Source organism: Pungitius pungitius, chromosome 19, assembly GCF_949316345.1.
Source record: "Pungitius pungitius chromosome 19, fPunPun2.1, whole genome shotgun sequence".
Lineage (NCBI taxonomy): Eukaryota > Metazoa > Chordata > Actinopteri > Perciformes > Gasterosteidae > Pungitius > Pungitius pungitius.
The window spans coordinates 5,988,350-6,015,439 of NC_084918.1; the positions used below are offsets into that span (position 1 = coordinate 5,988,350).

A 27,090-nucleotide genomic window follows, 5' to 3' on the forward strand; every position below is an offset into this window, starting at 1 on the left:
CCCATTTCGTTTGAGTGATACCATTGGTTAGCCCGAACGCCCGTCATGTGTTAAAATCCCGTACTTGTGGATTTGATTGGTGTACGTGACCAGTGGGCGTGTCCCCTCCGCCTCAAAGGATTGTTCCCCGGAGTGGCCAGACCTGCCGAGGGGGACACAGGATGTGAGAGCTAATAGGAGTATCTAACGGGACATGCGGACCGGACCGGTTTCTTCTAATATTTCAAGTGCTGGTGAGGGTTTTCACGTTTCTTTCTTTTTTTTTATTACAACGGCAAAATGCCAGATTTTATATAAAGGGTTGAAATGCGGGAGCGGGGGTCTTGTTTGTCCAAAAACTAAGAACTCGACCACCGGGACACAAGCTAGCTGAAGCGAGCGGTCAGTCGGCTCGCGATAACAAACCGGACAAACCTCCCGTTAGCGCACAATACATTCCCGTTGCTAGGTAACTTTAAAACGCGTTTTCTTTAACAAGAAGGTTTTTTATATTAGTTGCGCACCGGCGTTTTTCTTACTCACTCAAAACGGCGTAAAAAAAAAAAAAGTGAAGTGGAGAACAGATGTGGGTCAGCCCGTCAGTAACGAGAAGCGACGGTGCGGAACACTGATTGATCGCGGCTCCCTTTAGTTCACGGCTGTGTGCGCGCGTGTGTGCACACGCATGCGGGAAGAGGAGAAAGGGAGTGCGCGGGTGCGTGCGCGTGTGGATGAGTTGGGATTTTTAAGGCGTCAGACATCCAAAACACAAGATTGCGATGGCTTAATTAGTGCCGTCCATCGGATCACGTTTAGGATCAGTGTGTAAGTGATGGCAACTTCGTTATAGCGATGTTATAATGTTCATAGAAAATGTGTCACCAAGATCTATCTTGAACTATCTTTCGTCAATTAATACAATTGGCTGCATTTTAGATTCGTGAATCCTTAAGTAATCCAGTATATGCATTGGTAAAATTAAAATAAAACTAATAGGCCTTTGAACTCATGCACTTAATTGGAACTAAAAGCAGCTAAGACAACTTAAACTATTACTTTTTTTGTGATTAGGAAAAACTCCCTGTTCTGGATTTCATAATGCTTGAGCCGTTATTACATTTTTAATCCATTGATTGATGAGTTACACAATTAATCAGTTAATCAGCCCATTGTTTTACCATTAGGATTATGGCACATCGGGGTCATGTTTTTATTAGAAAATGGGGCAGCGTTTAACTTCCGATTAAACTTACAGATTGTGTTAGCTTCTCATCACAGGTTGTTCCTGTGTGGGCTCTAATGCATTTATATATTGATAGTATCATGTCACAATTTGATTAAAGTCAATAAAAGCCTCTTACAGATATTCCAAAATAAAAGATTAAAGTTATGCCACTCTGTCTGGTAGGATTCACTATTCAGTGGCTCCCTTTACCCAGAGTGCCTGCATGTTTTACTATGGATGCCCCTGAGTAGTAACAGGACGAGGAAAACGTGGGCGCAGTGTCGCTGCAGAATTTCTTTACGTCATATTTAGGGCAGTGTGACCTGACGTAATCAAAGCTGCATTATTAATAACAGCAGAGCCGGCAAAACAGCCTACAACACCAGAAGCAGGGGCTGTGCTCGGCTCGTAAATTCTTAATGACTTCCCTTTCGGATCTTAATGGAGTTCTCACATTTGTAGTAAATGCCTCTTCTATCTCCGCGTGTCTGGCTCCGGATGTTTGCACCGTGCAGGACTCGCACGGGGAGGTGTGTTTTACCCTGAATGGAGCCTGGATGTCACCCCTCTGAGGATCAAACGCATTTCTTTCCGGCTAATGGGACATTTTAAAGGCTACCTGGTGTGTTTGTGTGCTCGTACGTGTCTGTGTGCCCGGAAGTGTATGCGTCGGGTTGTAATCGAAACACAGAGATAGAAGCGGGAGAGTGAGTGGGGGGGGGGGGGGGGGGGGACAAGCTATTCCACTCCACCCTTCGCCTTATGTTAAGGCTTCATTCTCTTTTCTCGCCCGTTTTTTCTCCCAAATAGGGTGGAGGAGCTCGCTAAGCTTTCATTGCAAGAGTAGAGGGGGCCTTAAAGAAGGTCGAAGAGGAGGAGGAGGAGGAGGAGGAGGATGCATGGGAGAGTGAGTGCTGTTGCCGTGTGAACGGAGCTCTATTGTCCCGGGAACCTTTCAGTGGCTTCCCTAAGGTCCCTCTTCATGCCCCTCCCCCATCCCAATTCACCCTTTCTCCCTCACACACAGACACATGCACACAAATACATTAACACAAACACATACTTCCTCTACCTCTTAATGTTACACACACACAAACACACACACTCTCCTCTTTCCCGTCACACACTCTTGTCCTACATGACTCCCTCATGCACCCTCCTTGCCTCTTCTCTCCCCTCAATTTGCAAACAGACGAGGCCCGTCCCTTTCTCCCTCCCCACCCCCACTGCCCCCCAGTCGCTCATTATTTGGCCTCATTGATGTGATTGCCAGGCCAGACAGACAGTAAAAGCAAAAACATGCAATCTTCTCATTCGCATCACCTCCCAACGCGCACGGCGCTTCTAAAATGGGTTTTCTGAGGGGGGCTCTTTTCCTTCACCCTTGCAGCCAGACCTCGCTGGCTGCACTCTGTGTCTTTATGTGGCGAAGCACATGATGGTGTGATACGACCCCTTTTTGGTTTCGTGGCGTGAGGCAGTCGGGGGTTAGGTGAGGGGGGGGCGATGGGCTGAGAAGAAGGGGCCTGGAATCGACTGGTGGGAATCGGCCCTTTAGTGAAACAGATGTGTCCCTCTTTTCTGCCCCCGGACGGCTGAAAGGTCGTTGATCTGTAATTACAGTAGTTTCCCCGCTGAGACGCCGCTCATATATAGTGTCTGCAATGTAACCCCACCTTTTGTGTTTGGTGTAGGATGAGGATGGACAAAGATTGAAAGATCAACATTTTAAGCCACTAAGTGACGGGCTGAGAAGGATTTTTCTTAAAAATCACTCAAAATAAAATTGAATTCCTCACGATGACGTTTGCGCAGGTGCAGCAAACAGGAGCCGTGCTTCTAGTACCTGTCGGCTATTATTAGCCTTCGGTCACACTGCCAAGGCGCCTGTGTTTCTCCCACCTGCTTTCCACTGAAACGATTGTTGGTGGTGGGGCTTTTTCTGGGCGAAGCTGCACAGGAGAATAAAGTCTCTGGTTACGCGGGACTCATTTGATCGGCGAATCTAAAAGCTGCTCAAGCGATTTCCCCATCGGCCTCCATCTCCGTCCTCTAGGCCGCTTCTCGAGCCATCGCTGTATTGTTCTGGCCAAGTGTTTGGAGCAGGATGGAGCGATGTGAACAAGGGAGGACCAGGAAACAGGAGCCAGGTGGAGAGCCCAAAAAAAAACAGGATGCAGGAAGAGGCTCAGATAAGGTGGCCGCTCTGATGCACCCTGGGACGTCTCGGGCTCTGAGTAATTGTTTGTAGTCCTTTGAACTACAGAGAATCTGAGTGTCTGCCTAAAGAGCCAACGGGGGTTTAATTAAGGGAGTGAAGTTGAAAGGGAAATTGTGTGTGTGTGTACTTGGGGGAAATGCTGAATGCTTCAGGTCTCTGTCTTAAGTCCCGTGAAGCATCAATTCATTCATTTATTATGTATTTATTTTGCAATTATTCTTTATTGATGCTTTTTTGGTGTTTTTCCGAGCCTACTTGTGTGTTGGTGCCTGGATTCCAGGCCGGCCCTGGATTAGCTGCCATGTTGTATCTTCCCATCCCTAATGCTTTAATCTCTCTGCTGGTCGCCAGAGTCTTGCGGGTATTTGGACGCTCTCAGTCCCCTGACCGCATGTTTTCTCCCATTTTTTAATTCGTACAGCAGAGAAACTAATCACACCTCAGAATGAAATGCTGCCTTGCGCAGCAATAACAGAAGAAAAAGGAGAACTGTCAGCACAGAATTGATGTGTAGAGGCAATATGAACTCAAACAGGGAGGTTGTATTTATTGTACGTTTTGTTTTTATTAACCTCAGGGTGAAGCTGGGTGGTTTAAAACACTGCAAACTTTTAAACTTGTTTTTTACTAGTAATAATTACATTCTGTCGTGGAGTTTGATTATCAGTGATTATACAGTATTTGATCAAAACCGGGAGTAGGTTCATTTAATGTGTTGCCGCCATCCGCTGTTTATTTAATTTTAAACTGGATGAAATGACTACTCAATAATCAATTGATTGTTTCAATATATTATTTTATAGCAAAAATGGCGTGTCTAGTAGTGTCGACTTCAAACAAGCAGTTTCATTGTATGCGATCTGAATCTTTGATTCACAGCCGTTTTCTGGCTTTTAGTAAAACCAACGATTAGTAATCGGGAAATTGATGGATAAGGAAAAACTGTTGCAGCCTTACTGTAAACTCCTTCGTCGTATTGTGATAATCCCAACCGCTGTTATAAATCACACATGCTCAACCTCTTTGTTTCGATGCCAGATGTGGTGCGTGTCCTCGGCCAGTGGGGGATGGCCTGATGCCTCATGAGCAGCACACCAGATGCAGTCGGACAGCATCTGCCCGCTGCTTCCTCCCTGTCCGTAGTGTCTAAAACGCGTGTGTGCTTGCTCCCCGTGTGTCTCCCGGCAGTTTGTGTGAAGGCGTGAAGCTCCGCCATGCCGCTGGTGAAGAGGAACATCGAGCCCCGTCACCTCTGCCGAGGGGAGCTCCCCGGGGGAATTGGCAGCGAGCTGGAGTGCGTCATGAACAACACGCTCTCCTCCATCATCCGGCAGCTCAGCAGCCTGAGTAAGGCACACTCGCACAACCCCCCCCACCCCACACACACACACACACATATATATACACGCTCTCACGTGTAACTCTTAAAATAAAAAAAAACAGACCGGAACCTCGCTAAGTGTAGTTTTGAGGACTTTGTACACGGTCACATGGTTTCACCAGTAATCCGGAAGCTCAGATTGATTTGGGCGTTGTCATGGTTACAGTGCCCGGGGTCACTGGGCTATCGGCAGACTTAGTGCAGCCTCGTGCGCTGGTTAAATGTAATCCTTGTAGATGGCTCTGCACAAGGGAACTTATGTGGACAGCTGTGTTTGTGTGTGTGTGTGTGTGTGTGTGTGCATGTGTGTGTTTGCATGGATGACTTGAGGGGTGTATGTTAACAGTATTTGTGTACAGGACTGTTTCATATTGATTGTTATGCTCACTATAATATGTATTGACGTTACCAAGGGCCTCGATCTCCCCATCCATTACTTTAATAAACCATCACTGTGTGTGAGTGTGTGTGTGTGTTTGTTGTATTACCCTTAACCCATTCACCCTCTGTTAAACTCATTCACTCCGCATTCCGACAGCATTGTCTTTGTTGTTGCTGTTGACCCTGTACATTTTGGCCCATTCACACCCCTTCTGCCTCTTATTGTGTCAAGTTCCTGCATTGGGAGTGGGCCCTTCAGCAGCTGCTGTGGGAGCTATATATAAATGCCCAGGCAGGCTTGTTGGGGTATGTCTGAAGACTACAGGCACTGTGCGTGTCTTTGTGCACATAGAGGGGTCAGAGTTGAACCGGCTCAGCATGCCGGATCTGTGATTCTTCCTTCCTCTAAATGTTTTCCCTGCGGACCATCCTGTCAGGAGGAGAGACACAGAAAGCCGTTAGTGTGTGTTTCCTTGCCGCCGCTCTACACACAGTCCACAGGCTTCAAACTGTTGACATCCAGAGGACGCATTTCTTTTTATTTTCATTCATAGTATTGCCCAGCTTAGCAATGTCTTTAATATAAAAGGCATTTACACTCTTAACTTTGACCCCCAGTGCCGAAGGTTTATAGTTCCATAAACCCTGGACTACCTGCTTTTATTGTGGTTTACTTCCGCTCTTTGAAGCCTTTTTAGGACCCACTGCAGAGCAGCGCCCTCCGGGCCGCTCAGGCCTTTTCCCCAGAACACACGGATCAAAGCATAAGTGAGAAATGGAATTAGAACCAAACCAACGAAATGTCCAATCAAATCAAATGTCAATCACAGTGCTATGATTCCTGCGGGTGCCGAACCCGCCTCATGCACGCCATGCGTGATGAGGTCACATTGTGTCCCGTTACCATCGTATGGATCAAACTGCAGCCTCTGTGGGGATTTGCTGGGCTCCAGACAATGATCACAAGTGTCTTCTTTCTCTCACATTTCCTGTTCCTTTTCGTCCCTCCGCTGCTCCTTCTCCCAGGCAAACACGCAGAGGATATATTCGGCGAGCTGTTTAACGAGGCCAACACCTTCTATCTGCGCGCCAACTCCCTGCAGGACCGCATCGACCGGCTGGCCGTCAAGGTCACACAGCTGGACTCCACCGTGGAAGAAGGTGGGGTAGAGGAACACCGGGCAGTCACCCCTCGTCTGCCATGCTTAGCTACTTTTGACCTTGTTTTTGTTGGTTGTTCTCAGTTTCCTTACAGGACATCAACATGAGGAAAGCCTTCAAGAGCTCCACCACTCAGGACCAGCAGGTGGTGTCCAAGAGCAGCGTGCCCATTCCTGTGAAGGAGATATACAACCTGAGTGATAAGCCTCCGCCACTCAACATCCTCTCATCCTACAGGTGGGATACAAACAGCTTTTGTTTGTAACCAATATGCTTTTACGGTGTGAAAGACAAAATACACATTCACAAAGTGAATCAGTCAAGTTTAAACCATGTATTCTACTTTAAAACAGTGGCCAGTACTAACTCAAAGCCATCCCTTGTTCTTCGATTTGATTTTTGCTCTTCATTTTTGACCCAAATTCACAGTGACATGGCAGATTCTGTGTCATTTCCCTGTGCTATTTATATGCTTATAAGTGTACTTTTTAATACTCTGGGTGCATCACATATTTAGCCTGAGCAGCTCCGGTGGGAGTTAGACTCCGAACCGTGACTACGTTGCAAACTTTTCTTCTTCTTCTTCTTCATCCTGTCTTCCTATCCCCTATAGCAGTTCTACTAGGGTGCCCACTCAGAATTTCACCCCGGTTCTCCCCATCAGTCTCTTGCACTTTTGCAATATTCATAGTTTTATACCCAACTTATCCGTCCCACAGAGCTAGCCCTCATGTTTCTGCACAAAGAGATCAGTGCGATTGTATAATTCTTGGTGTCTCTTTTCCAAAGGGATGATAACAAGGAAGCGCTTAAGTTCTACACCGACCCCGCCTACTTCTTCAGCTTGTGGAAGGAGAAGATGCTCCAGGACACGGAGGATAAAAGGAAAGAGAAGAGGAAGCAGAAGGTACCATTGTGTTCACGAGGAGTTTGATTATGCTGTTATGTGGTGTATAGACTGTTTAAGAGATCTTTCTACCTGCTATTCTGTCCAATCTAGTTCATATTTAAAAGAGACATTTCCCTTTCCACCGCTATAACCGATTAAAAATACCTTCAATGCCCCCCTTCTCTCGCTTGTCTCTCAGGAGCAGAGGCGTTGTGTGGATGGAACGTTGCAGAGGGAGGTGAAGAAGGTCCGAAAGGCGAGGAACCGTCGGCAGGAGTGGAACATGATGGCTCTGGATAAAGAGCTGAGGCCGGACCACCGTCACACCATACACCGCGACAGAGGGGCTTCCTCCGAGGGCTCCATGTCCCCAGAGAACAGGTCGGCCATTTCCCTTTGTTTCTCATTGTATCTGCATAGTGTACAGTGATGTACAACTCTTCCATCTTCATCATCCTCGCCCCGCGCTGTCCCCATCAGGGCTCACGGTCCCGATCAACACCACTACCCCAACATGATGAACCACGGCCACGCCCACACCTACTCCGGCCCCCCGCCAAGCGCCCTGGCCGCCCAGATGGCCGCGGCTGGACACGCCCCCCGCGGCGGAGGTGAACACGATATGAGGGGAAGGGCCATGATGGGCTACCAGGGCGGGACACTGGGGCGTTCCCACCACCACCAAGTCCCGCTGCCTCCTCCACCCGCCGAGGCTATGAACGGTGGCTCGATGTCCCTCCCACCGATGGACTACAGGTACGGGTTTATGCTGGAGTCTATATTATGTATGAGTTTTGACCCAATCCTGCCACCTAGTGTCCCTTTGCTTCCCTCTCAAACCATGATGACTGGACTTGTGGTATCACAAAAACAAAATACAGACTTGTTTCTTTTAACCTCGGCCAATTCTCTCCCCTTCTCTGCCCCTTGCAGCATGGATGGCTATGCCAACACCGGCCCTCCTCCTCCCCCCCCAGCCCCTCTCATCCCTTCTGCCCAAACGGCATTTGCCTCGCCCCCCGGGGGTCCAATGCCCCTGGGGCAAATGGGCGGCGCTGGTGGCTTCGCTCTGCCTCCACCGCCTCTATGTGGAGGCCAGGCCGCTCCGCCTCCCCCCGGTCCTCCACCTCCGCCCCTTCCGGCCGGTGCCTCTCACTCCACAACCCGGAAGATGTCTTCCTCCGCTCCCGCTGAGACCTCAGCGGTGGCCGACGCCCGCAGTGATCTGCTGGCTGCCATACGTATGGGTAAGGGCTCTAGTGTGTCCATCTGGACGTATGTGTGTGTGTAGAAATGTGTGCATTTGTAAATAACATTCACAAGAAGATTTGGTTAAAACAGACATTGATAACAAATACAGAATGAGTGGAATTTGTATGTGTTTTTCTTTTGCTATATATGAATTTTCGTAGCTTTCCCTTTGTTGCATGCTTAGGATCTGGAATCTGTCCACTATGTTTTAAAGGTCCAGAAATGTCCCGAACCGAGCAAAACTAAAATGACCAATGCAGAGGGCAGGATCTCTGCAGATAAATACACACTTGCAGGTCATAAGTGAAGATTGAGAGGGACTGTATTTGTATGAGTCATACAGTACATACTGGTACATTGTTTTTTCACAGGAAATCCCACTCATTGTGCATTATGTAAAAGTAAAAACGCATCACTACAAAGGGCTCTAAATTATGTTGTGTGTCACTGACACCGACTGAAAAAGGGGGGTTGTAGTCGGACAAAGTGGACGCAGCTTTTCAACGCAACGTTGATGCGGAAAGTCACAGACCTTTTTCTTTACTCGGTTATATCTTATTTCTAGGGTAATTACAACAGATTACAAAAACAAAAACATCCAAATGTTTTCCTGCAGGCATCCAGTTGAAGAAGGTGCAGGAGCAGCAGGAGCAGCAGGCAAAGAGGGAGCCGGTTGGAAACGACGTGGCCACCATCCTCTCCCGACGCATCGCCGTGGAGTACTCCGACTCCGAGGACGACTCCGAGTTGGAAGAGAACGATTGGTCGGATTAACGTACATGCAAAAAAAAGGGAGAAAAATAGGATAACTACTGAATATATACACACACACACACAGTCAATTGAACACTCACTTGAACGAATGCCCACTGTCCCACACCACCAGGTTGTCCCACACTTTGTTACTGAAAACACACACACACACACACACATAAACACAATCACATGCTGTATGTATGAGCTGAAAAAAACTGGAAATGTTGGGGTGTATTCAAGAAGCATAAATACTGTAAAGACACTCGTAACATACTGTAATACTAAGCACTCTTTGGAATATTAACATGTAGCTCCACGTATATATATATATATATAGATATATATATCTATCTCAAGGCGATGTAAATGCACCCCAGTGGATGTTCCTCTACCTGTTATCTTACCATAGACGCCCTGTGACGGTGCTGATTTTGTGTATACTCAAAGCTTCGAGAGTGTTAGAAGAATTAGAAACTTTCCTCTTGAGCTAACCAGAGTACTTTTAAATGTTTTTACTGAAACACTGGTGTATGCTGTAGGTCATGAGGCATGTTTTTAACACGTCGATAACTGGAAGTGAGGAAGTGTCAGAATGGTTGATGACGGACTCGGCCTCCGGGGGAGTGAATGGGGGGGGGGGGGGGGAGCGCTTGAGGGGACGTACGAGCGAGCGATGGGTAGTGAGTCTTGATGTGATGAGCGTGATAATCGATCGAGCCATCTGTGTCCGTGATCGATCACTGCTGTGAGAGGTGGGGGTGGGGGGGAGGTCGCCGGGCATATGCTAGTGTGTGCTCTGTAACCTTTGACCCGGAAGAAAAAAATAAAGTGATGATGATGATGGAGGCTGAGCCACCACGTCTCTTTACTGTTCCACCGTCGTCAGGGAGACAACAAATACCTGCCTCTAAGACTTCAGTTCCCTTGGTAACTGTATAGCTAAGAAGGGAGTTGCCAGGGAAACAGTGGAGTGTGAAAAAGAGGATGGGTGGGCGCAGGGGGGCACCGAGCCAGGACGAGGATGAACAAATTAGTCGAGGCAGAAGTTTTATGCACAGCACACGTTTGGTTTTTAATACAAAATTTCTCAATCAAGTGAACTAACCAAAGCAATAAAAAGTACAACTAACACCTTGGAAAAATAGACACCACGTTCACACAAATGTTTCTTACAATATCTCAGTTAAGTCAGTGCATATTGATTATCGTTTATATGTCTCGTTTTGCAGATAATTAATTTATTGTGCCATTTTCATCCAAAAAATAAAGTGCATTTCACATTGAAAACTATGCATACGTCTACACATGATGCTGTTACTGTGGCGTCCTCCCGCCTTCAACCCCCAAGACACACACACACTCACACACATTATCAGGCCCTTGAGTATTTTGAAATTTAGCTCTAGATTAGCAACCATCAGCGAGAAACCTGCCTCTGAACTAACAGCCAGTCGTTTTCTCAAGAACCGGCTGCTCTGCCAACAACTTCCCCCTCTCTGCTTTTCTTGGTATTCGAAGCCCTTGTTCCCACCTGCTCGATCACGGGAAATCTCCACCAGACGGCACAAGAGAAGAACGTTCACCCACCAGAGAAGGTCTGTGTGCTCCTCCTCCTTCTCCTCCTCCAGCGTCCCATGCGCAGCCAACCGGTCAATAAACCGCTGCGTATTGGTGCCTGACGGGAGGAAGTGGTGCGGCACCAACTCATCCCATAGTTTGACTATAGGCTTTGGTGACACCGTGCAAGGGTGGTCTGAAGTCCCTCCTCTTCAGCATGCAATGGACGCCAGTTAAATAATTTGATCACTCAAAGGCCTTACAGCGTTGATTTATCATACAACATTACAATTTGAAAGAATTCAGGCCACTCAAAAAAAAAAATGGAACCGGTCTATGAATATAACAAAATAGACTTTTCTCAAAAGGTAAAGAAACAGGATTCAGTCTGACACTGTGCACAAGTTTAACTTCCAACCCTCAGAAATGCTTTTCCTCTCCTTTTACTGCTTTGCATCTGATCTGAGGCCAGAAAGACGGAGACTTGGGAGCTCGTCAAACGCCTCGGGCTCGCCTGGAGGGGAGAAAGGGAGGAAAGAAGAAGCACTACTTGTCGTATTTGGAAGTGACTGTATTTAGCTCGTAGAATCATTCAGAGGTCAACTTGGCAGAAGCCTGCCTCCATCAGACCATGGATCGATTTGAAGTAACACTGAATGTCAAGGAGACAGAACACACACACACACACACACACACACACACGGCAGGACCTTTCACTTTGGCTCGAAGTGCCGGAGCTCCCTCACGTGAGTCCTCCCTCTCCTGAAACAAGCTCTACGAACACGTAACAAGGCCACTTCTCTCAGAATGGACAGGAAGACTGGTGGCGACAGGACACAGATTGAGGTCCCCCGAGGAGCTGCTGTATCATAAAACACACGCACACACACACACACACACACAGAGGCCATGCGACTGATACGGTGTGCACAAAAAGGACAGCCCCAAAAAAAACACACACACACAAGACATGAGGTTTTCGACACTTCATATGTTCATATGTCACAAAAGGCAGAGGCAACAAATACAAATCATACACCTCACCATTTAGGGTTGTAACATATGGTCAAAGCCCCGTTTTAAGTTCAGAGAAAATAAAAATAATTTGAGAGGAATCAGGCAGTGATGTCACTGGGCCGTGTGACCTCGTCCACTTCTTTTCCAGGAGGGATTACCGTAAAACACTATTTGAAGATCACTTGTAGCTCACTGAGCACATTCACTACAACAACCCCCCCTCCTCCTCCTCCCCTCTGAGCGGAAACTATGGCACTTCAAGCCGCAGGAAGTAGTAGCAGTGGGAGGTGGATGTTATTGCTGTCTGAGTATTGCTAAATAACTACCATCAACCGGCTAGTTATTGCTGAGACGGCATTAAGCGTGCGTGGGACGGGTTGGCAAACTAGTTATGAGACCTAAAGCCCACGGTTGGATCAACTCAGAGCAGCTGGTAGTGTTGTGTTGGGTCTTCCATTGAACCGCACTCGGTGGAACTCAAATCAAGACCAAAGCAGAGCCCCATGGACTTCAAACCTATCCGCACTTTACAGCAAAACCTGTTGTCAACAAGGTTGCGACTCGTGTGACCGTCGAGTTAAGATTAGCTCATTCAATGGGATACAGTTGAGGTACACTGTGTAGAAAAAATATCAGGATCACGAGGACATCAGAGTACCATGTCACATGGTCTTTTTTCAAAAATGTGACCTGGCACACTTGGCTGGGAAGGGGCGGCTATTCGGGTTTGTTGCATGCTAAGTCAAGTCTGCAAATCAGATATGTGGTTCAAACAAGGGGAGATACATTCAAATCTAGCAGATTTCCATCTACCAATGTGTTCTGCTTGGTTGGACCTTTGCCTCCAAGGTTTGTAGTATTCTGATCATATTTTATAACTTAATATCCTACATTTACCATTATCAGATTTTTTGTTTCTATTGAAGTACCCCTACCTTATAATTCAAAGTATTGTTCAAATGAGTGGGGGGTTTATTAAATGATGATTACACATGGATTACAAATTCAAGACATTCAAAAAGTCTGCATTATCTGCAATACCGCGATGAGCTTCTACTCGGTTCAACACGTGAATAACAAAAGGAGGAGGGTTTCCTCGTGGCGCCTCCGAAACTTGCGAGATGACCTAAACCACAATCACGCACGAATCCAGATAGAAAAACAAGACACGTTTGGAGAGCTGAAGGGAAGACGAAACGGCTTGATTTCTTCCCCGGCGTCCACAGAGGACGCGGATCACAGAGATCGGATCTATTTTTAGCTCTCCGCGGACGTTTAGCTTTCGACGCACGTTCCGAGTGCAGCAGCACAGCGCCGGGATGCTGCTCCAGACAGGACTGTGTGTGGAAAATGCGTAATCAACCGTTCATTTCTCCCCGACCTGTGCGCTTTTACGCAGGCGCGCACCAATGACCCCCTCCCTCCCAAAGTTCCAGTGCCGTAAACTATATGCACGGAAGTGCGAGAGGGGTATACATACACAGTGGCAGGGGAAGGGCGTGGCACGGCCTGAATGGGAGGGGGAGGGGGTTCGGAAGGGAGGAGGCTGCCCGCCCATTGGCCGCATTTGCTTGGGAAGACAGTGCGACACCTTGACTCATTGTGAATGTGAAACAAAGGATGAGGGGGGGGGGGGGCATCCATCCAGGTGGGCTCCAGCGACATCCAGACCTGGGCCTGAAACCACACCCCTGTGCGCCTCCCTTCCGCCCCCCCCTGACCTTTTGACACCAGTCAGACCCGGGGAGGAGCAGAGCTGACCCACACGGCGCCTCTCTCTCCCCCACCTGGCTGCGTCCGGTCAGACGTCACTAGGGGTCCGTGCGCGCTGCGCCACGCTGGCGGGAACACATCCACAGCACACCAGCCACAGCGCCTTCTGGATCTCCTGGTTCCTGAAGGCGTAGATGACCGGGTTGATGATGGAGTTGTAGGTGGCGGGCACCAGGGTGGCGTAGGTGTAAAGGGGCGGGTAGGTGTAGTCAGCGATGAGGGAGTAGACGGTGAAGGGCATCCAGCAGGCGGCGAAGGTGCCCAGGATGATCGCCAACGTGGACACGCCCTTCCGCGTGGTGACGTAGTGGGGCGTGGCGGCCAGGAAGTGGTGCTGCAGGGCGATCTGGTGAGCGTGGCGCATCACGATCTTGCAGATCTGGACGTAGAGCTGCAGCATGAGGCCGAAGAGCAGCAGGAAGGAAACGGACAGCACGGCGATGTTGTTCTTGGTCAGCGGGCGCACCACGCTGCACGCCGCCTCCTCCGCCAGGCAGTTGACCCCCGTGACCGGCAGCAGGCCCAGACACAGCGAGAGGCCCCATAGAAGCACCAGCATGGTGTAGGTGAACACCGCCGTCCGCTCGGAGTTGTAGGTGAGGGCGTAGTACAGCGACAGGTAGCGGTCGATGGTGATGGCCAGCAGGCTGAAGACGGAGGCGGAGAAGGAGGCCACCACCAGGCCCACGGTCAGCAACTGGGCCGATTCGGAGTGGAGCAAGTAGGCACAGGTGAAGTGCAGCACCAGGCCCAGGCCGGCCAGCAGGTCGGCCAGCGCCAGGCTGCCGATGAGCAGGAACATGGGAGCCCGGAGCGCCGGGTTCTGCCAGATCACCAGCACCACCAGGGCGTTCTCGCAGGCTATCAGAGTCCCAGATGTGCACAGCACGATGTCCCAGGGGTTGACCAACAGGGGCATCCGGCCGGGCGCGAAGGAGTCCGGCGGAGAAGTCCCCGGGCTGGTGCTGTTGTCCATCGGTCCCCCGCCCCCTCCGCTGGCCCAGGCTGTGGGGTCGGGGGTCAGCCAGCTGGAGGTGACCGGTGGCCCGTCACTCATCGTAGTCCCCGTCTGAAGTCGAACACAGACAAGGCGACCCGTTATTTCAAGTCTCGACCAAACCAATGAGATCCAACAATAACTTGACAATTAACAGTGGGGTGAGTTTCCCTCCTGCTCCCACCCGACGAGGTCAGTGTTGACAACAAGACACCAGAGTTACACATTGCACAACGGGGTTTGGTAAAGATCACATTGCCAGCCCCGTGGTAGAGTAGGTAGACATGTGCCTGCTGATTATGCAGGCAAAGTAGAACGGAAACCGTGGTCTAGAAAAACATGTCCCTTTCATTTTGGTTCGTGCCCCTTTTAAAATATTTGAAAGCCTGCACATCAATAGAAATGTACATTATGGCTTCCGGACAGTTCATGCCTCTTCCTTCGGGAATTGAACCCAGAGAATGTTAAACAGGCCTCAAGGGTACACCTCAGGAGGGCAAATGAATTCATGAACAAGGGAAATGAAAGAGAGGAACAGAAAACCAAATCAGGCTTTTGTTGCTATGCAATATCAAGTCTTATGGAGATATTAATAAAACCGGCACCGGTAATAATTCACGCTGCTTCACAGAGCAGAAGACACCGCACCCGTTATGAGAGCACAGCCTCTGCAGAGAGGCATCTCACACCGGTGGCCATATGGTGCTGCTTTACCCTCTCTGCACCTTACATCAGAGCAACACAGCGGCTGCTCCACGTCAGCAGAAGGATGCTTGAGAGAAACGAAGAAAGAAAAAAAAAAACACCCCCCCCCTCCCTCCCTCCCTCCCCCCATGCAAAAGATGCTCAATAATCCCTTTCCAGCCTACCTTGAGTCTGTGGGGTGAGACTTGGCGTCTAGGTGGAAAAGCGGCAGCCTTGTATTGCCATGTTACCGATGAGGATGCTGCGGGGCAGCCCGGGGAGGGGGTGAGGGGTGCCGGGATGCTGGTCCTCTCGGCACTCAAAGCGGTGGATGATGGAAGAAGCAGAAAAGAGCGCGGAGTGGCTCCTCCGTTAACGGCGCATCGCCGTGGACTGCGGCTGTGCAGAGAGCAGCGGAGAAAGAGGAGGGAGAGGAAGGAGGTGTCGATGATGAAGGAGGAGTCCCGCGGGTCAGATCACCACAGAGCGGGTGAACCTTGTAAAGGAGCTACACGTCCGGTCCTTGGTGTCTCAAGGACGTAGACGGGCGTGTGGAGGGTTCGGGCACCTGTGGCCCCTCGTGGTGTAAAACCCAACACGCTTCCTTTGAGCATCAAGGGCCTGTTGGAACATCATTTGTCGATCGCGAGATGCCACCAATTAAAAAAATGAACAACGCACTGAGGTGCTTCAGATGGAGTTTTTTTCACATATGGAGGCTATCTTTCATCCTGCATCGCTCTTCTATTCTGGTCCTGTCTGTGCTATTAACAGCAACCCCGGTGTGTGTGTGTGTGTGTGAGCGCGCGCCCGCCCCTCCCCGCAGCACTGCCTCCAGACAGACCTCTGCTGAGGAGTAACGGATGGGGGACGTGTTGATGAAGCATTAATGGTTAATTGTGTGAGTCTTTAACAAAAGCCCCCACTTCACGGATCTGATTGGATCACAAACAGCTCGTGTTGGAGCACGAGCGCGGTGGTTCTAGGTCACACCGCAGGGGGGCGATATAGCCCCCCCCCCTCCTATGAGTCATCGGGGCGCACTTGTAGGACAGAAAAAGAAAGCTCACGCCACCTCAATCTTACTGGCTTTATTTCGTTTTCTTTAAAACAGAAAATAATCGCTTTACAACAGGCCTTTTCAAGCAAACCCTCACAATAAACTTGCCAACACCTACAAAACGGTATCAAAAGTGCACCATAGTGTTAATACATCTTCTCAAGGTCTAACAATTTCCAATGATAATATCTTCTTGTTATATTTATACAAATACCATTCTGTACACTGTAGAAATACACAAGCCAGTGTGTCCCACAAGCGGGAGACTCGGCCCTCCCCCATATCACATCTGCATCACAAAGATGACCCACTGTCGGTAAACCCCAGTGCAGACTAAAGGTGAGGGTGGGAAGGGGGCAGGGGGGGGGGGGGGGGGGGGGGGTTGGACACACCATGCCGATGTAACGTCTTATGAATTATTAAATACCCGTTCAACCCCTCACCCAAGGAAAAATCTAAATATGCCACTCATTTGACCGACCAATTATCTGTACAATCCTCATTCAGCGTCTTTTTCTTAAAAACAATCTCGACACACTTTGCATTCATTGTCGTCTCGTTGTCCAGGCAGCAGCGTCCAGGCCAGAGTGAAGTGGGGGGGGGGGGGGGGGTACATGGGTTTTGGGCGGGAGGATCGGCCGGCACGGAAGAGGAACTTTCACGGCTGAGCACGTAAAAAGCACAATAATTAAATACAGCTGCGCGGGCAGGTGTGGCACCAGGCGGGCTGCTGTGGCGCGTCGACAGGCCGCTGCTCCTCACCGGGGAGGGAACGGAGCATCTCCTCCGGTTTCTGTGGCTGAAACGCGGGCTCCACGTTCAGTCTCTGGACTGGTAGAAGAGGATGTAGCCGGACTCGGAGTTCTTGGAGATTTCAGAAGTGAGGCCGTAGAATTCTTCTATGGCCTGCGCGTCGATTTTCTGCAGAAACAGGAAGGCGATTCACAGAGGGGGTTAAAAAGGGAACGTACTGTGAATACCAAAAATACACTAATTAAGTTACTTACCTCAACAATATCATCGTCAAACAGCAACCAGAAGTCATGACTTTTCACGATGGCAATGTAGTGACCCCTGTTTGGCCCACTGAAAAGAAATAGAACATTCTAGAGAGAAATTTCACCACTGTGATAATATTGCATAAACTAAAAAATTATGCGGAAGGTTTCCACTTGTTTTGCGTGATTGGACACTTTTGCAAGACTGTCTGCAGACATGTTTAACATTCCTCTGCTAACCCCATCTGTGTGTGTACAGGCCGTTAAATAAGTTTCCTTTACATGATAAACCCTGATGGACCCGTACCAGGCCTTATCAACCTCAGCAAAGCTGCCTTGATACATGTTGCTTTAAGTTCGGATGGATTGCTTGCATCTCGTGGATTCTCAACTTACTTGCTGAACAACAAATCACTTTAGTAATGGTTTTTTGGTTAGTGAAGGGCGGGAGTCATTTTCAGCAGGTAAACTCCTTGTATAAACACAGACGGACAAAACGCCCACTGACACAAAGTGCAGCACGGTGCAACAATAATGGATGGCGGTCTGAGCTTTCTCCCACTAGATGTGATTCGGATTCTAAGGTAATTTTATTCCTGTGCCGACGGGTTCAAATGCATGTTATTAATACAACAATAAATCATCTGCCGGTCTTCGGTTGCCGTGGAGAAGGTTAAAAAAAAAAAAAAAAAAAAAAGAAGAGGTGGAGTATTGTGATTGCGTGACCACCTACGCACCTCCCACAATGCACCACCACAGCCACCAGGTCGTACAGCCTCTCCGGATTGGTGGCGTCCCCAGAGGTGTTGAAGAGGCGGAGCTCCAGGGGGAAGACGACCCGATAGGACAGCTTGGTGTAGCGCTGCAGCTGCTCCATGTACTTGAAGCGCTTCAGGTGCAACGCCAAGATCATTGGCAGCTTCTTAACACGCATCCTGCGCCACAAACATCACAGTCAGACCACAACGACACCGGAATGACCAGCCACACACACAGGGATGCATTAACCGAACAGCTGAAGGGCCCACGTGAAGAATAAACCGGGGTACCGACCTCTTGTGTGCCTCCTGCTTGCTTCTACATTCTTCACAGTAGTATTTGTACTCGCTGCACAGTGTCTCCGTGTTACTGAAGCCTCTGAGAGGAGCCACAAAGAGAGACTCAGGTCAATGGGAATCAACAAACTCTCCTCGTGCAGCTCGGTGAAGGACACGCACAACCCACAGTGGGTTTTTCAGCGCTTGTGGTGGACCCACTTTTAGAGATCGCTGGCCAGGTCTGTTTGCCGCAGACACTAGTTGCAGATCATTGATTCATAGAACAGAGTTTTGCCACCATCCCAAAAGTCACTTCAACAACTCTGAAGACAGTCAAATTCACATTATAGTAATTTTCTATTTTAGCAATTTATTTATAAAACTTCCAAATTAAAGAATAAGGAACAAAATAATGTAATTTTTATAGATTTAAAACACATCTTGTCATGAGTAGTTTTCTGATGTATCACAAGCTGATTTGGGATCCGTGTAAACAAGTATAATTCCCGGATACAATTGTCAGTTAAACATAAATTTCACACTGCGATGGTGAACATTGAACTGTAATTATTCGATAAGGATCGACAATGGTCCGTTACATCTCTGAAAATTCATTACGCTATGAATCCAGCAGCCTCAAAACAAACATCACAAGTTAAGAGCACTTCATGCAATCTTCATCATAAGAAAACATGTAAAAATATTCCTACTTACCTTACTAAAGATTGTAACATCTAAAATTGTTACTGTAAGAAAAGCCTCAATGACATTTAACAGCAATATTCTATTAATCCAAAATCTGAGCCAACTAAATTATTAACCGTGACTTCATTTTTACTACTGATTAATCTGCATTAGATTTTCTTTATGGATCTTTAAAATATAATGTAACTGATTAAATTGATTATGTTGGACTAAAAAATTAAGAAGCCTTTTTTCAGAAGCTAGAACCATAAAAATGTTTTACATTTTTGCCCGAAAACCTTTTTTCTTTAATAAAAACAGTTGACAATTCATTTTCTGCACATCAACTACTGTTCCAGTTTGAGCTCTAGTTCTACATGTTGGTACCTGAGGCAGTGCGTGATGGAGGTATTCTGTTCTACATCCACAGAAAGGTCCAGAAAATCCTCATCTTTGCTGCTTATCTGAAGAGAGAAAAATAATTAGGACATCAACCTGGGCCAAAATAAAACAAAATACACATGCTATATAATATTGTATTTGCCTAAAACATTGTTTGCACTTAAACTGAGAAACACACAAACAACCTTTTCTCTTTCCTTGTGCGGAGGAGCTTCATCTGTGTATGTTATCTAATCCCTCGCCAGTAGGACTGTTTGATTTGAAAACATGTTTGAACAAGGCAGCAGAATACAGTTTTCTGTAAGCCACTTAAACCTCGCCCCCTCGTGGGAAAACGGCAGTGACGCCTCACCGTTTCACAGGTGAGGCAGCGCGTCTCGTTGGTAAGAGTGCCTTGAAAGATCTCATGGACCCAGGTTGGAGCGGGCGTGGCATTGCTGTTGTTGTTCTGAGAGTCCAGTGTGCCATTGGCAAGGCGGCCGTTGGTCTTGTCCTGCTTTCTCTCCTCCTGAAGCAAATCTGCGATGGTGTTGAGCAGGTAGTTCAGGAATTCATGGGCATCCTGCTGCATGTAATTGTCAAACAGCTCTGAGGGACAAAAAGGGGAAAGAAAGGAGTACCAGTTTAACTATTTTACATGATCAGCAGGTATTTCAAGGTCTTGCGATGTTTTCAAGATCTGTAGGATACAACAGCCCACAAGGGGGAAACAAAATAGATGTTTTCACTTTGTTAATGTGTCAGTCTTCTACATCCTCTTTTGACCACACCCATCTCACTAAATATATCAATTTCTTCTCACCATTCTCTTTACGAAGCCGTGTGATGAACTTCTTGGGTGGAATCACGCCCACTTTCCTCTTTTGGTTGGCAATACTGTGGAACAGGTCGGCCAGGCAGGTGAGCAGGTTCTCTTTCCGCCGAGGCTGACTGCGGTACGCCAAGATCTTCTCCCGAAACGGTCGGCAGAAGTAGAGAGCCTGCAGCACCGAGTTGCAGTAGCAGGTGTTTCCAAACTAAGATCACATGGAATGCAGTCGAATCAGTCGGTTTACGGGTCAAGTGGGGAAAGTGTCCAAAACAGTGGATCTGTACAGTGCGACATTCACTTACATTGACTAGGCCAAAGTAGTGCTCATTGACCGGAAACTGCTCAGATCCAATCTCTTTCTCCAGAGCAGAGGCATTGGCGCCCTTTAAAAAAACATTTAGGTTGAGTTGTTAGTAAAACAATGACACACACATTAATTAGAGTAATTAATAAATTACGGGGCAGCAAACACGTTCATGGGAATCCGTTGCAGATGAATCCATAAACCAATGGATGCTTAAAACCAAGACTCTGTATTCCCCACAACCACCTCCACTAAACACGAGCATTGCTAAAAGCACGCTCTGTATCTGGAAGGTAAAATTGGGTTCTTCAAGGATAATGCCAACACGTCCCAAAAGGTATTATTAATGTGGAAATATTCACTGGACAAAATGACACGTGTCAGAATAAAAAATGATTCAAACGCAGATTTATTCGTGAGCCCGGGATTCGGCGGAGGACGTTTCCGAAACGGTAATCCCTTCTGAACTTTGGCACGGATTGATAAGGTGCGGTATGTGGACAGTGACAAACTGCAGATTTGACTGCGCAGCTAATGTCAAACCATGTCGTCATTGCTTGCGTTAACGTCTGGTAGTAAAGGCCAACGCGCCAACTTTGTTAATTTCTCCACGGTACCTCTAACGTTAATTTACCAATCCTGCAGATCACCACATTTACCATTAATTATCCAACGGCGTTCCAGTTGTTAGCATTGTGCAACACTGGTTTAGCGACGCGTTAGCTACCTAGCTACCTTAGCTAACATGAATTAACGTTAGTTAGCTGCGAATCTGAGCTGCAGCAGGTGCACGGTCACCGTGCACAAATAGGCTACGATTACTATTAAAAGGTAAACAAATACATCGTCAATGTAGGAGTTGAAAAAATGCGACACTAACGAATGCCCATCTACTGTCTGTTAGCTAAAATACCTGACCGGAGGAGGGCGGTGCGTTGCTATGGTCGGAAATATGCTTGGCTAGCACTGACCCCAGAATTAACTGCTAATATTTTTAATAACACGGTTAAAAGGCAAATCCCGGCGCAGCAACGGTTTCCATATCGCCTCGTGACCCGGGGAATGCTAGATTGAAACTGCCGTGCACTCACCATGGTACAAAAAGAGGCAAATTTGGAGACTGTCATTAGGATTTCCATTCGACTAGCGCCATCTTCGACCGCCGTTGTGCGCTGGCGAGACTGGGCTGGTTCCCTCGTGAGGGCAAGGCAGGCAGTACTGCTGCGCTCGCGACCACAACGGTTCAAGCGCTGGAGAAAACAAGAGCATTGCCCGCTGGTGGTTTCCGTGTTCGCTTGATCACGGTCAGCAAACTACACAGACGTTGGCCTTGTTTTGTGGTATAGGACGCCACAAATGAATTCCCCTCAGAATCATAAAAAAAAGCAATTAGTTAAATAATCTCCAAACCCTTGAAGACTTAAAATCATAACGCTTAGCCAGGCGGAAGATCTGCGCATGCGCGTGATAAAAAGCATTGAAAAAATACCTTTCCTTCTTTTTTTTCAAACAACGATTGTATTTTCCGCCTGGGTATATTTAAACCTTTCTTAATATTTAGTAGACTGGGGAAAACACTAAATTAAATCACGGATCATAACCATAGACAGTATCGTGTCACAGATCAGTTTACATACTAAAACGGCGTAAGATGTTATGTCGTAGTTCGTAAATTAAGCTGACTCCAGATCTTCTAACCCCTTTTTACTCCCTTGGCAGAGCTTCAGCGTCACGTCTATTTGGTTCAGGCACTCTCACGGCCCGCCCTACAGTCTATGAACGTTTCACTAGGGGGAGTTTGGGGTCTTTCAATCTCTCTTTCCGCAGCACCCGCCATCTTGTCGAGACCGGGGGTAAGATCCTCTCCCTGTTAAATGTTTGTTTCTAACGTATTTCTATATATATTCGCCCATTGATAGATTCGCGTGTTCGCTGCATCATATAGAACAGCCCGATTGGATATTACGGCTCGAAAAATCGCTGTATTGAGGGATATTTTCCGTTTAGTGTGAGCAGGACCAGCAGCGTGGCTCACCCATGTGGGCCTGGCGCACACTCCGCGGTGTATTCTCACCGTATTCTCACCGTTACAAGTTGCAACGCTCATAACTTGACGTTTTGTCGTTGGTTTTCGACTGGTTTCAAACAAACTGTCATTGCAGATAAGGTGCTGCCGAGTGATGTGTCTCGTTGCTAGTCCTTACACAAAGCTATGTATGCTAGCAGCTTTGTTACAATATGTTGAATACAAGAAAGTTCACGAGAACTCAATGTGCTTGTGATGGGAATACAACACACAATTTGTTGTCTTTCACTTGCGTCAAGTTTTGTTTGACAGCTAACGTGGTTCAAGGGTAGCCATATCACGCGTTATAGTATAATGAGGTGCTTCTGGGTGTTACAATGGTTACAGGCAATTTTCCTTCTGTTAAGCAAAAATATTACATTAAGACACGTGACTAATGGAAGTTTATTGTCTCAGTAATCAGGCATCATGACGAACACCAGAGGCAAGAGGAGGGGGACCCGCTACATGTTTAGCAGGCAATTCCGCAAGCATGGTGAGTACACATTTAATATCCCCGCACACATTGACTGTGATCCCCTTTTTAATAATTGTATGGTAACCACAAACCTCTATAATGTAGCATTAATTGTTTGGCTGCGTTTGCTTCACAGGCCCAATTCCCCTGTCAACATACATGCGTATCTACAAGAAGGGAGACATTGTTGACATCAAGGTAAGTCAGTTAGTAATTGTGGTCCCCCAGACAAACCACAATGAGATTGTTGCAGCCACTATATTTTTAGCTCCCATGTTTTGGAAGGGGTTACAATGAAATGTTTCCACGGTCCAGCATGTTTCATTTGTAAGTGAGATTGCAGCTAGAACTTCTCCACAGTGCAGAGCATGAAGGAGGTGGAAAGGCAAATGGACGCATGCAGAGCCAGTGTTGGTTTTGTCTGTTTGTGGGAACGTGGCAGTTCTCTAGAGAGGCCTCAGCATATTTATTTTAAAATCAAATATTACTTCTACGGTTTCAAAAATATTCTTCAGTTTATACACTTAAACATACGTACATTATTAGATGTTGGGAAATGTATTCCTCAAATCTTTTAAAAGTGACAAAATTAAACTCTGCTCGTATGACTAAAGTACTGCCGATCAAAGGTGCTGCTTAACTGCAGTCATTTGGTAATTGGGTAAAAGTTTTCGGTTTTCTTTAAACCTAACGTGGAACTTTTGCAACACTTGAACACTCTGAATAACCCATTGTAACTTTATTTTCTTCTCAGGGCACAGGCACCATCCAGAAAGGAATGCCGCACAAGTGTTACCATGGCAAGACAGGACGTGTGTACAATGTAACCCAGCATGCTGTCGGCATTATTGTCAACAAGCAGGTTAAGTAAGTACAATGTCAAATTTTTTTACATCTAAATTCTTGGTCTTAACAATGTAACTTTGAACTTGAGGACACCAAATTACTTAAAACTCACTCAGTAATAATTTAAAGACTCATTCATTTTTATAGCAGTTTTCAATCGTTAAACCCACTGAATCCAGTAAACACCGGTGTTGATGTGGCCAGAATCTATCAAAAGGTGGATAGCGAATGTAATTTAAACAAAACTGCTCAATATCTATTTTACAGCATCTTTTGCCAATTCACAGGGCAAACTAATAGTTCATACATGCACACAATGTGAAATACAGTTAACTTAAGAATTGACAAACATTATGTACCACTTTTCTTCATCTGGTTCCCTCAGACACAGATGCTGCTTTAGGGGACTTTTTATCCTCCAAAAGCAAAATGAATAAAAATGTTTAAGAACCATTTGACCCCATCATCACTTTGCCACGCGGATCGTCCGTGTCCTCAGTGGTCATTCACGTGGGGGAGAGTATTTCATCCTTAAGCACCCCGGTCTAACTCCTGTTGGACTTTGGGCTGTATTGAGGAGACAGAGACAAACACTCACATTGAAACAACCTCAGGCTACCTGTGCAGTTTTTAATGTTCAATCCTTGGTTTGGGCTGTCACAGGGGCAGGATCCTGGCCAAGAGGATTAACGTGCGTATTGAGCATGTGAAGCACTCAAAGAGCAGAGACAGTTTCCTGCAGCGCGTCAAAGAGAACGAGGCCAAAAAGAATGAGGCCAAGCTGAAGGGCACCTGGGTGGACCTGAAGCGACAGGTATGAGTATTTAGTGTTTTGAATGAATTGAACTTAATATTAATAGACCTACAGTCCTAATTTTCTTAACATTTTAGTATTTAACACCAGTTTGTTTTTCTCCGATCATCTAACGGTCTCTCTTGTCTCTACAGCCCGCTCCTCCCCGTGATGCTCACTTTGTCAGCACCAAGAAAAACCAGCCTCAGCTGCTGGAGCCCATCCCCTATGAGTTCATGGCATAAAGTGCTCACCCAAATAAAGACATCTTTGTACACACGCTGCTTGCCGCCTTGTCGTCTGTCCACACATTTACTTTTCGATGCTATAATGTCATGATGTGCCGTCGCTCAGTGATGATTCTCCTCCTTTGATTACCAAATGAAATCAAACGCCCTTTTCATTTCACCGGCGATCTGAGAGTGAACGGTACACATGTCACAAGCATCTCACGTTCTCACTTGTACTTTACATGAGCTTGCTTTGCAATTAGCCTCGCTCACTTTCAGTAATTTAAGGCCTTCCACACTAGTGTCTTAGGTTGAGGTCTTGTTGAATCTTTCAGTCCTTTTCCCCCCAAGTCATAAGCTTAGTTTTATGTAAGGCTGTGTTCCATGACCTGGTCATCAGTAGAATATAGTGCACCCCTCTTCCACTGTATTTGTTAAAGATAGCTCAATATTACAGCAGTGTTTGACACTATGAATCCCAACAGACAGTAGTTAAACACCTGTGTGCTTGTGCAATATACAAGACTGCTCTGAAGGTGTCGGCTGCTTCAGGGGTTTACTTTTTGTTGATCAAACTGCAGCCAATTTCTGCACCAACGCTACAATTGCTGATGGAGAAAATGATCCCATTTTCCAAGCTTATTTGCAAGTTCACCAAAGAAAATCTCTTAACGTGCAAGTAAATGGTCTGCTATTCATCTTTGTTGATGCCATCGGTAGACTTTCTCCTGTGCAGTAGGTGGCAGTGTGCACCCGCATATTAGCCTGGCCCCTTTGGAGCACTTGTCACACTAAATGATATACAATCACAACCAGCCAGTCTATGTTGATCTTTTCAGTTATTTGTACTGTGTAAAACTGAAGTACACCTAGCGAGATAAAGATATCTTTCAAATTACTTGTTGTGCACACATGCTTAAAATAAATGTGGTTTTCATTAGACATTACATTTATCATTCTGACACTTTCATTCAAAGTGACTTAGAATAAGTGTATTCAATCAAGAGAAAACAGAAATAACGAAGAATCAAGAAAGTACGAATTCTTCAAGAAAGCCAAACTAGGAAAGTGCTATAAGTGCCATCATTATTTCTAATAAAGTGCTAGTGATTATAACCACAGACATCTTTGGCGTGTCACATATATATGTTTGGCTGTAGAGCAAACCTCATTTACTGCTGTAATCTACATTTATAAGTCATAGGAAGTTATTTTTACCTCCAGTGTGAGGTTAAATTGAATATGAAAGCAGGATAATCCTCAATAACATGTTTAAATTAGCTATAATTTGGACTGCACAACTTCCTTCCAATGGTAGTATTACATTTTAAATTAACTTAATTGTAATTATATTATTTTCTACTTCTGAAATGAACATGATACTACATGAACTACAACATGGTACAATTTGTAATTATATCTACACCTTTCTGTGTCATTGACTTTTCAATCGATAATTCAAAAATAAAATGTTACAGTTACAGTCCATCATTTTAAGTAACAGCTTCATCTAATTCTTCCATATTGCAACTAAATCCTGTCTTTTTACTTTCTTTCCTCAGAATAAGAATAAAATGCATTTATCAGTCATATTCTTGCACGTGTGTGTGTGTGTTGTGAAAACGGCCTGTCATAGTGTGTGTGTGTGTGAGTGGACCACTTGATGTTTGCTGTTTAATCAGTGGAGGCTGAATGGCTGGCTGGTTATGTGACAAATAGGTTATCTCATCGCACCTCAGTACTTTACCCAATATTTACTCAAATTAGGACCAGTTTACAGAGATAGGGGGCAGCTGACAGGATTAAGTGTGTGTGTCTGTGTGTGTAGTTCAGGACAGAGAAAGACAACAGTGTAACAGTCTATGGACCGTAATTTGATTTCTGTGTTTTTTTTCTTGGGGTTGAAACTACCTCCCTTATATAAGTGGAGGAAGTCTCCTGTAAAATGGCGTTGAGATCAATTTCAGGGGAACTCTTTGTTGACCTTTTCCGCCCTGAAGGTCAGGGCCCTGAGACACGGGTCTTATCGGGACAAAGTAATAAGTATCCAACAAGGGGAGAACCAGGAAAAATAAAATGCAATCAATCAATGAGCGTGTTGGCGTCCAAA

At 46.6% G+C, this 27,090-nt stretch overlaps 4 protein-coding genes across 4 annotated transcripts; 2 read left to right on the plus strand and 2 right to left on the minus strand.

The window, feature by feature from the left end:
• The first annotated feature begins 132 nt into the window (after positions 1 to 132).
• On the plus strand, positions 133 to 9,289 carry wasf3b (WASP family member 3b). The gene is made up of 9 exons (XM_037455947.2): positions 133 to 233; positions 4,614 to 4,772; positions 6,214 to 6,348; positions 6,432 to 6,585; positions 7,138 to 7,255; positions 7,437 to 7,618; positions 7,718 to 7,993; positions 8,171 to 8,484; positions 9,105 to 9,289. Exons 2-9 carry the CDS (start codon positions 4,640 to 4,642, stop codon positions 9,260 to 9,262), a joined length of 1,470 nt encoding a protein of 489 aa, XP_037311844.2. The 5' UTR covers positions 133 to 233; positions 4,614 to 4,639; the 3' UTR covers positions 9,263 to 9,289.
• Positions 9,290 to 10,102: 813 nt separating this feature from the next.
• Positions 10,103 to 16,039, minus strand: gpr12 (G protein-coupled receptor 12). The gene is made up of 2 exons (XM_037455948.2): positions 15,458 to 16,039; positions 10,103 to 14,660 (listed from the first exon to the last, which is right to left on the minus strand). The coding sequence occupies exon 2, from the start codon at positions 14,646 to 14,648 to the stop codon at positions 13,620 to 13,622; it is 1,029 nt and encodes a 342-aa protein (XP_037311845.2). The 5' UTR covers positions 14,649 to 14,660; positions 15,458 to 16,039; the 3' UTR covers positions 10,103 to 13,619.
• Positions 16,040 to 16,348: 309 nt separating this feature from the next.
• On the minus strand, positions 16,349 to 22,294 carry usp12a (ubiquitin specific peptidase 12a). Its single transcript, XM_037455894.2, has 9 exons — positions 21,660 to 22,294; positions 20,567 to 20,647; positions 20,256 to 20,469; positions 19,806 to 20,041; positions 19,439 to 19,515; positions 18,384 to 18,467; positions 18,068 to 18,265; positions 17,340 to 17,418; positions 16,349 to 17,253 (listed from the first exon to the last, which is right to left on the minus strand). Exons 1-9 carry the CDS (start codon positions 21,705 to 21,707, stop codon positions 17,152 to 17,154), a joined length of 1,119 nt encoding a protein of 372 aa, XP_037311791.1. The 5' UTR covers positions 21,708 to 22,294; the 3' UTR covers positions 16,349 to 17,151.
• A 97-nt stretch (positions 22,295 to 22,391) lies between these two features.
• Positions 22,392 to 25,030, plus strand: rpl21 (ribosomal protein L21). Its single transcript, XM_037455895.2, has 6 exons — positions 22,392 to 22,421; positions 23,051 to 23,129; positions 23,248 to 23,309; positions 23,866 to 23,978; positions 24,621 to 24,771; positions 24,906 to 25,030. The coding sequence occupies exons 2-6, from the start codon at positions 23,063 to 23,065 to the stop codon at positions 24,993 to 24,995; spliced, it is 483 nt and encodes a 160-aa protein (XP_037311792.1). The 5' UTR covers positions 22,392 to 22,421; positions 23,051 to 23,062; the 3' UTR covers positions 24,996 to 25,030.
• The last annotated feature ends 2,060 nt before the right edge of the window (positions 25,031 to 27,090 follow it).

Coding starts and splice junctions, on each gene's coding strand:
- rpl21 (XM_037455895.2), top strand. CDS start 23,063: ATGACGAACACCAGAGGCAAGAGGAGGGGGACCCGCTACATGTTTAGC. Junction 23,130..23,247: donor CAGGCAATTCCGCAAGCATG/GTGAGTACACAT, acceptor TTTGCTTCACAG/GCCCAATTCCCCTGTCAACA. Junction 24,772..24,905: donor GGGTGGACCTGAAGCGACAG/GTATGAGTATTT, acceptor TTGTCTCTACAG/CCCGCTCCTCCCCGTGATGC.
- usp12a (XM_037455894.2), bottom strand. CDS start 21,707: ATGGAAATCCTAATGACAGTCTCCAAATTTGCCTCTTTTTGTACCATG. Junction 20,648..21,659: donor TTGCCTCTTTTTGTACCATG/GTGAGTGCACGG, acceptor GTTTTTTTAAAG/GGCGCCAATGCCTCTGCTCT. Junction 17,419..18,067: donor GTGGTGGTGCATTGTGGGAG/GTGCGTAGGTGG, acceptor ATTTCTTTTCAG/TGGGCCAAACAGGGGTCACT.
- wasf3b (XM_037455947.2), top strand. CDS start 4,640: ATGCCGCTGGTGAAGAGGAACATCGAGCCCCGTCACCTCTGCCGAGGG. Junction 4,773..6,213: donor CCGGCAGCTCAGCAGCCTGA/GTAAGGCACACT, acceptor TCCTTCTCCCAG/GCAAACACGCAGAGGATATA. Junction 6,586..7,137: donor AACATCCTCTCATCCTACAG/GTGGGATACAAA, acceptor TCTTTTCCAAAG/GGATGATAACAAGGAAGCGC.
- gpr12 (XM_037455948.2), bottom strand. CDS start 14,648: ATGAGTGACGGGCCACCGGTCACCTCCAGCTGGCTGACCCCCGACCCC.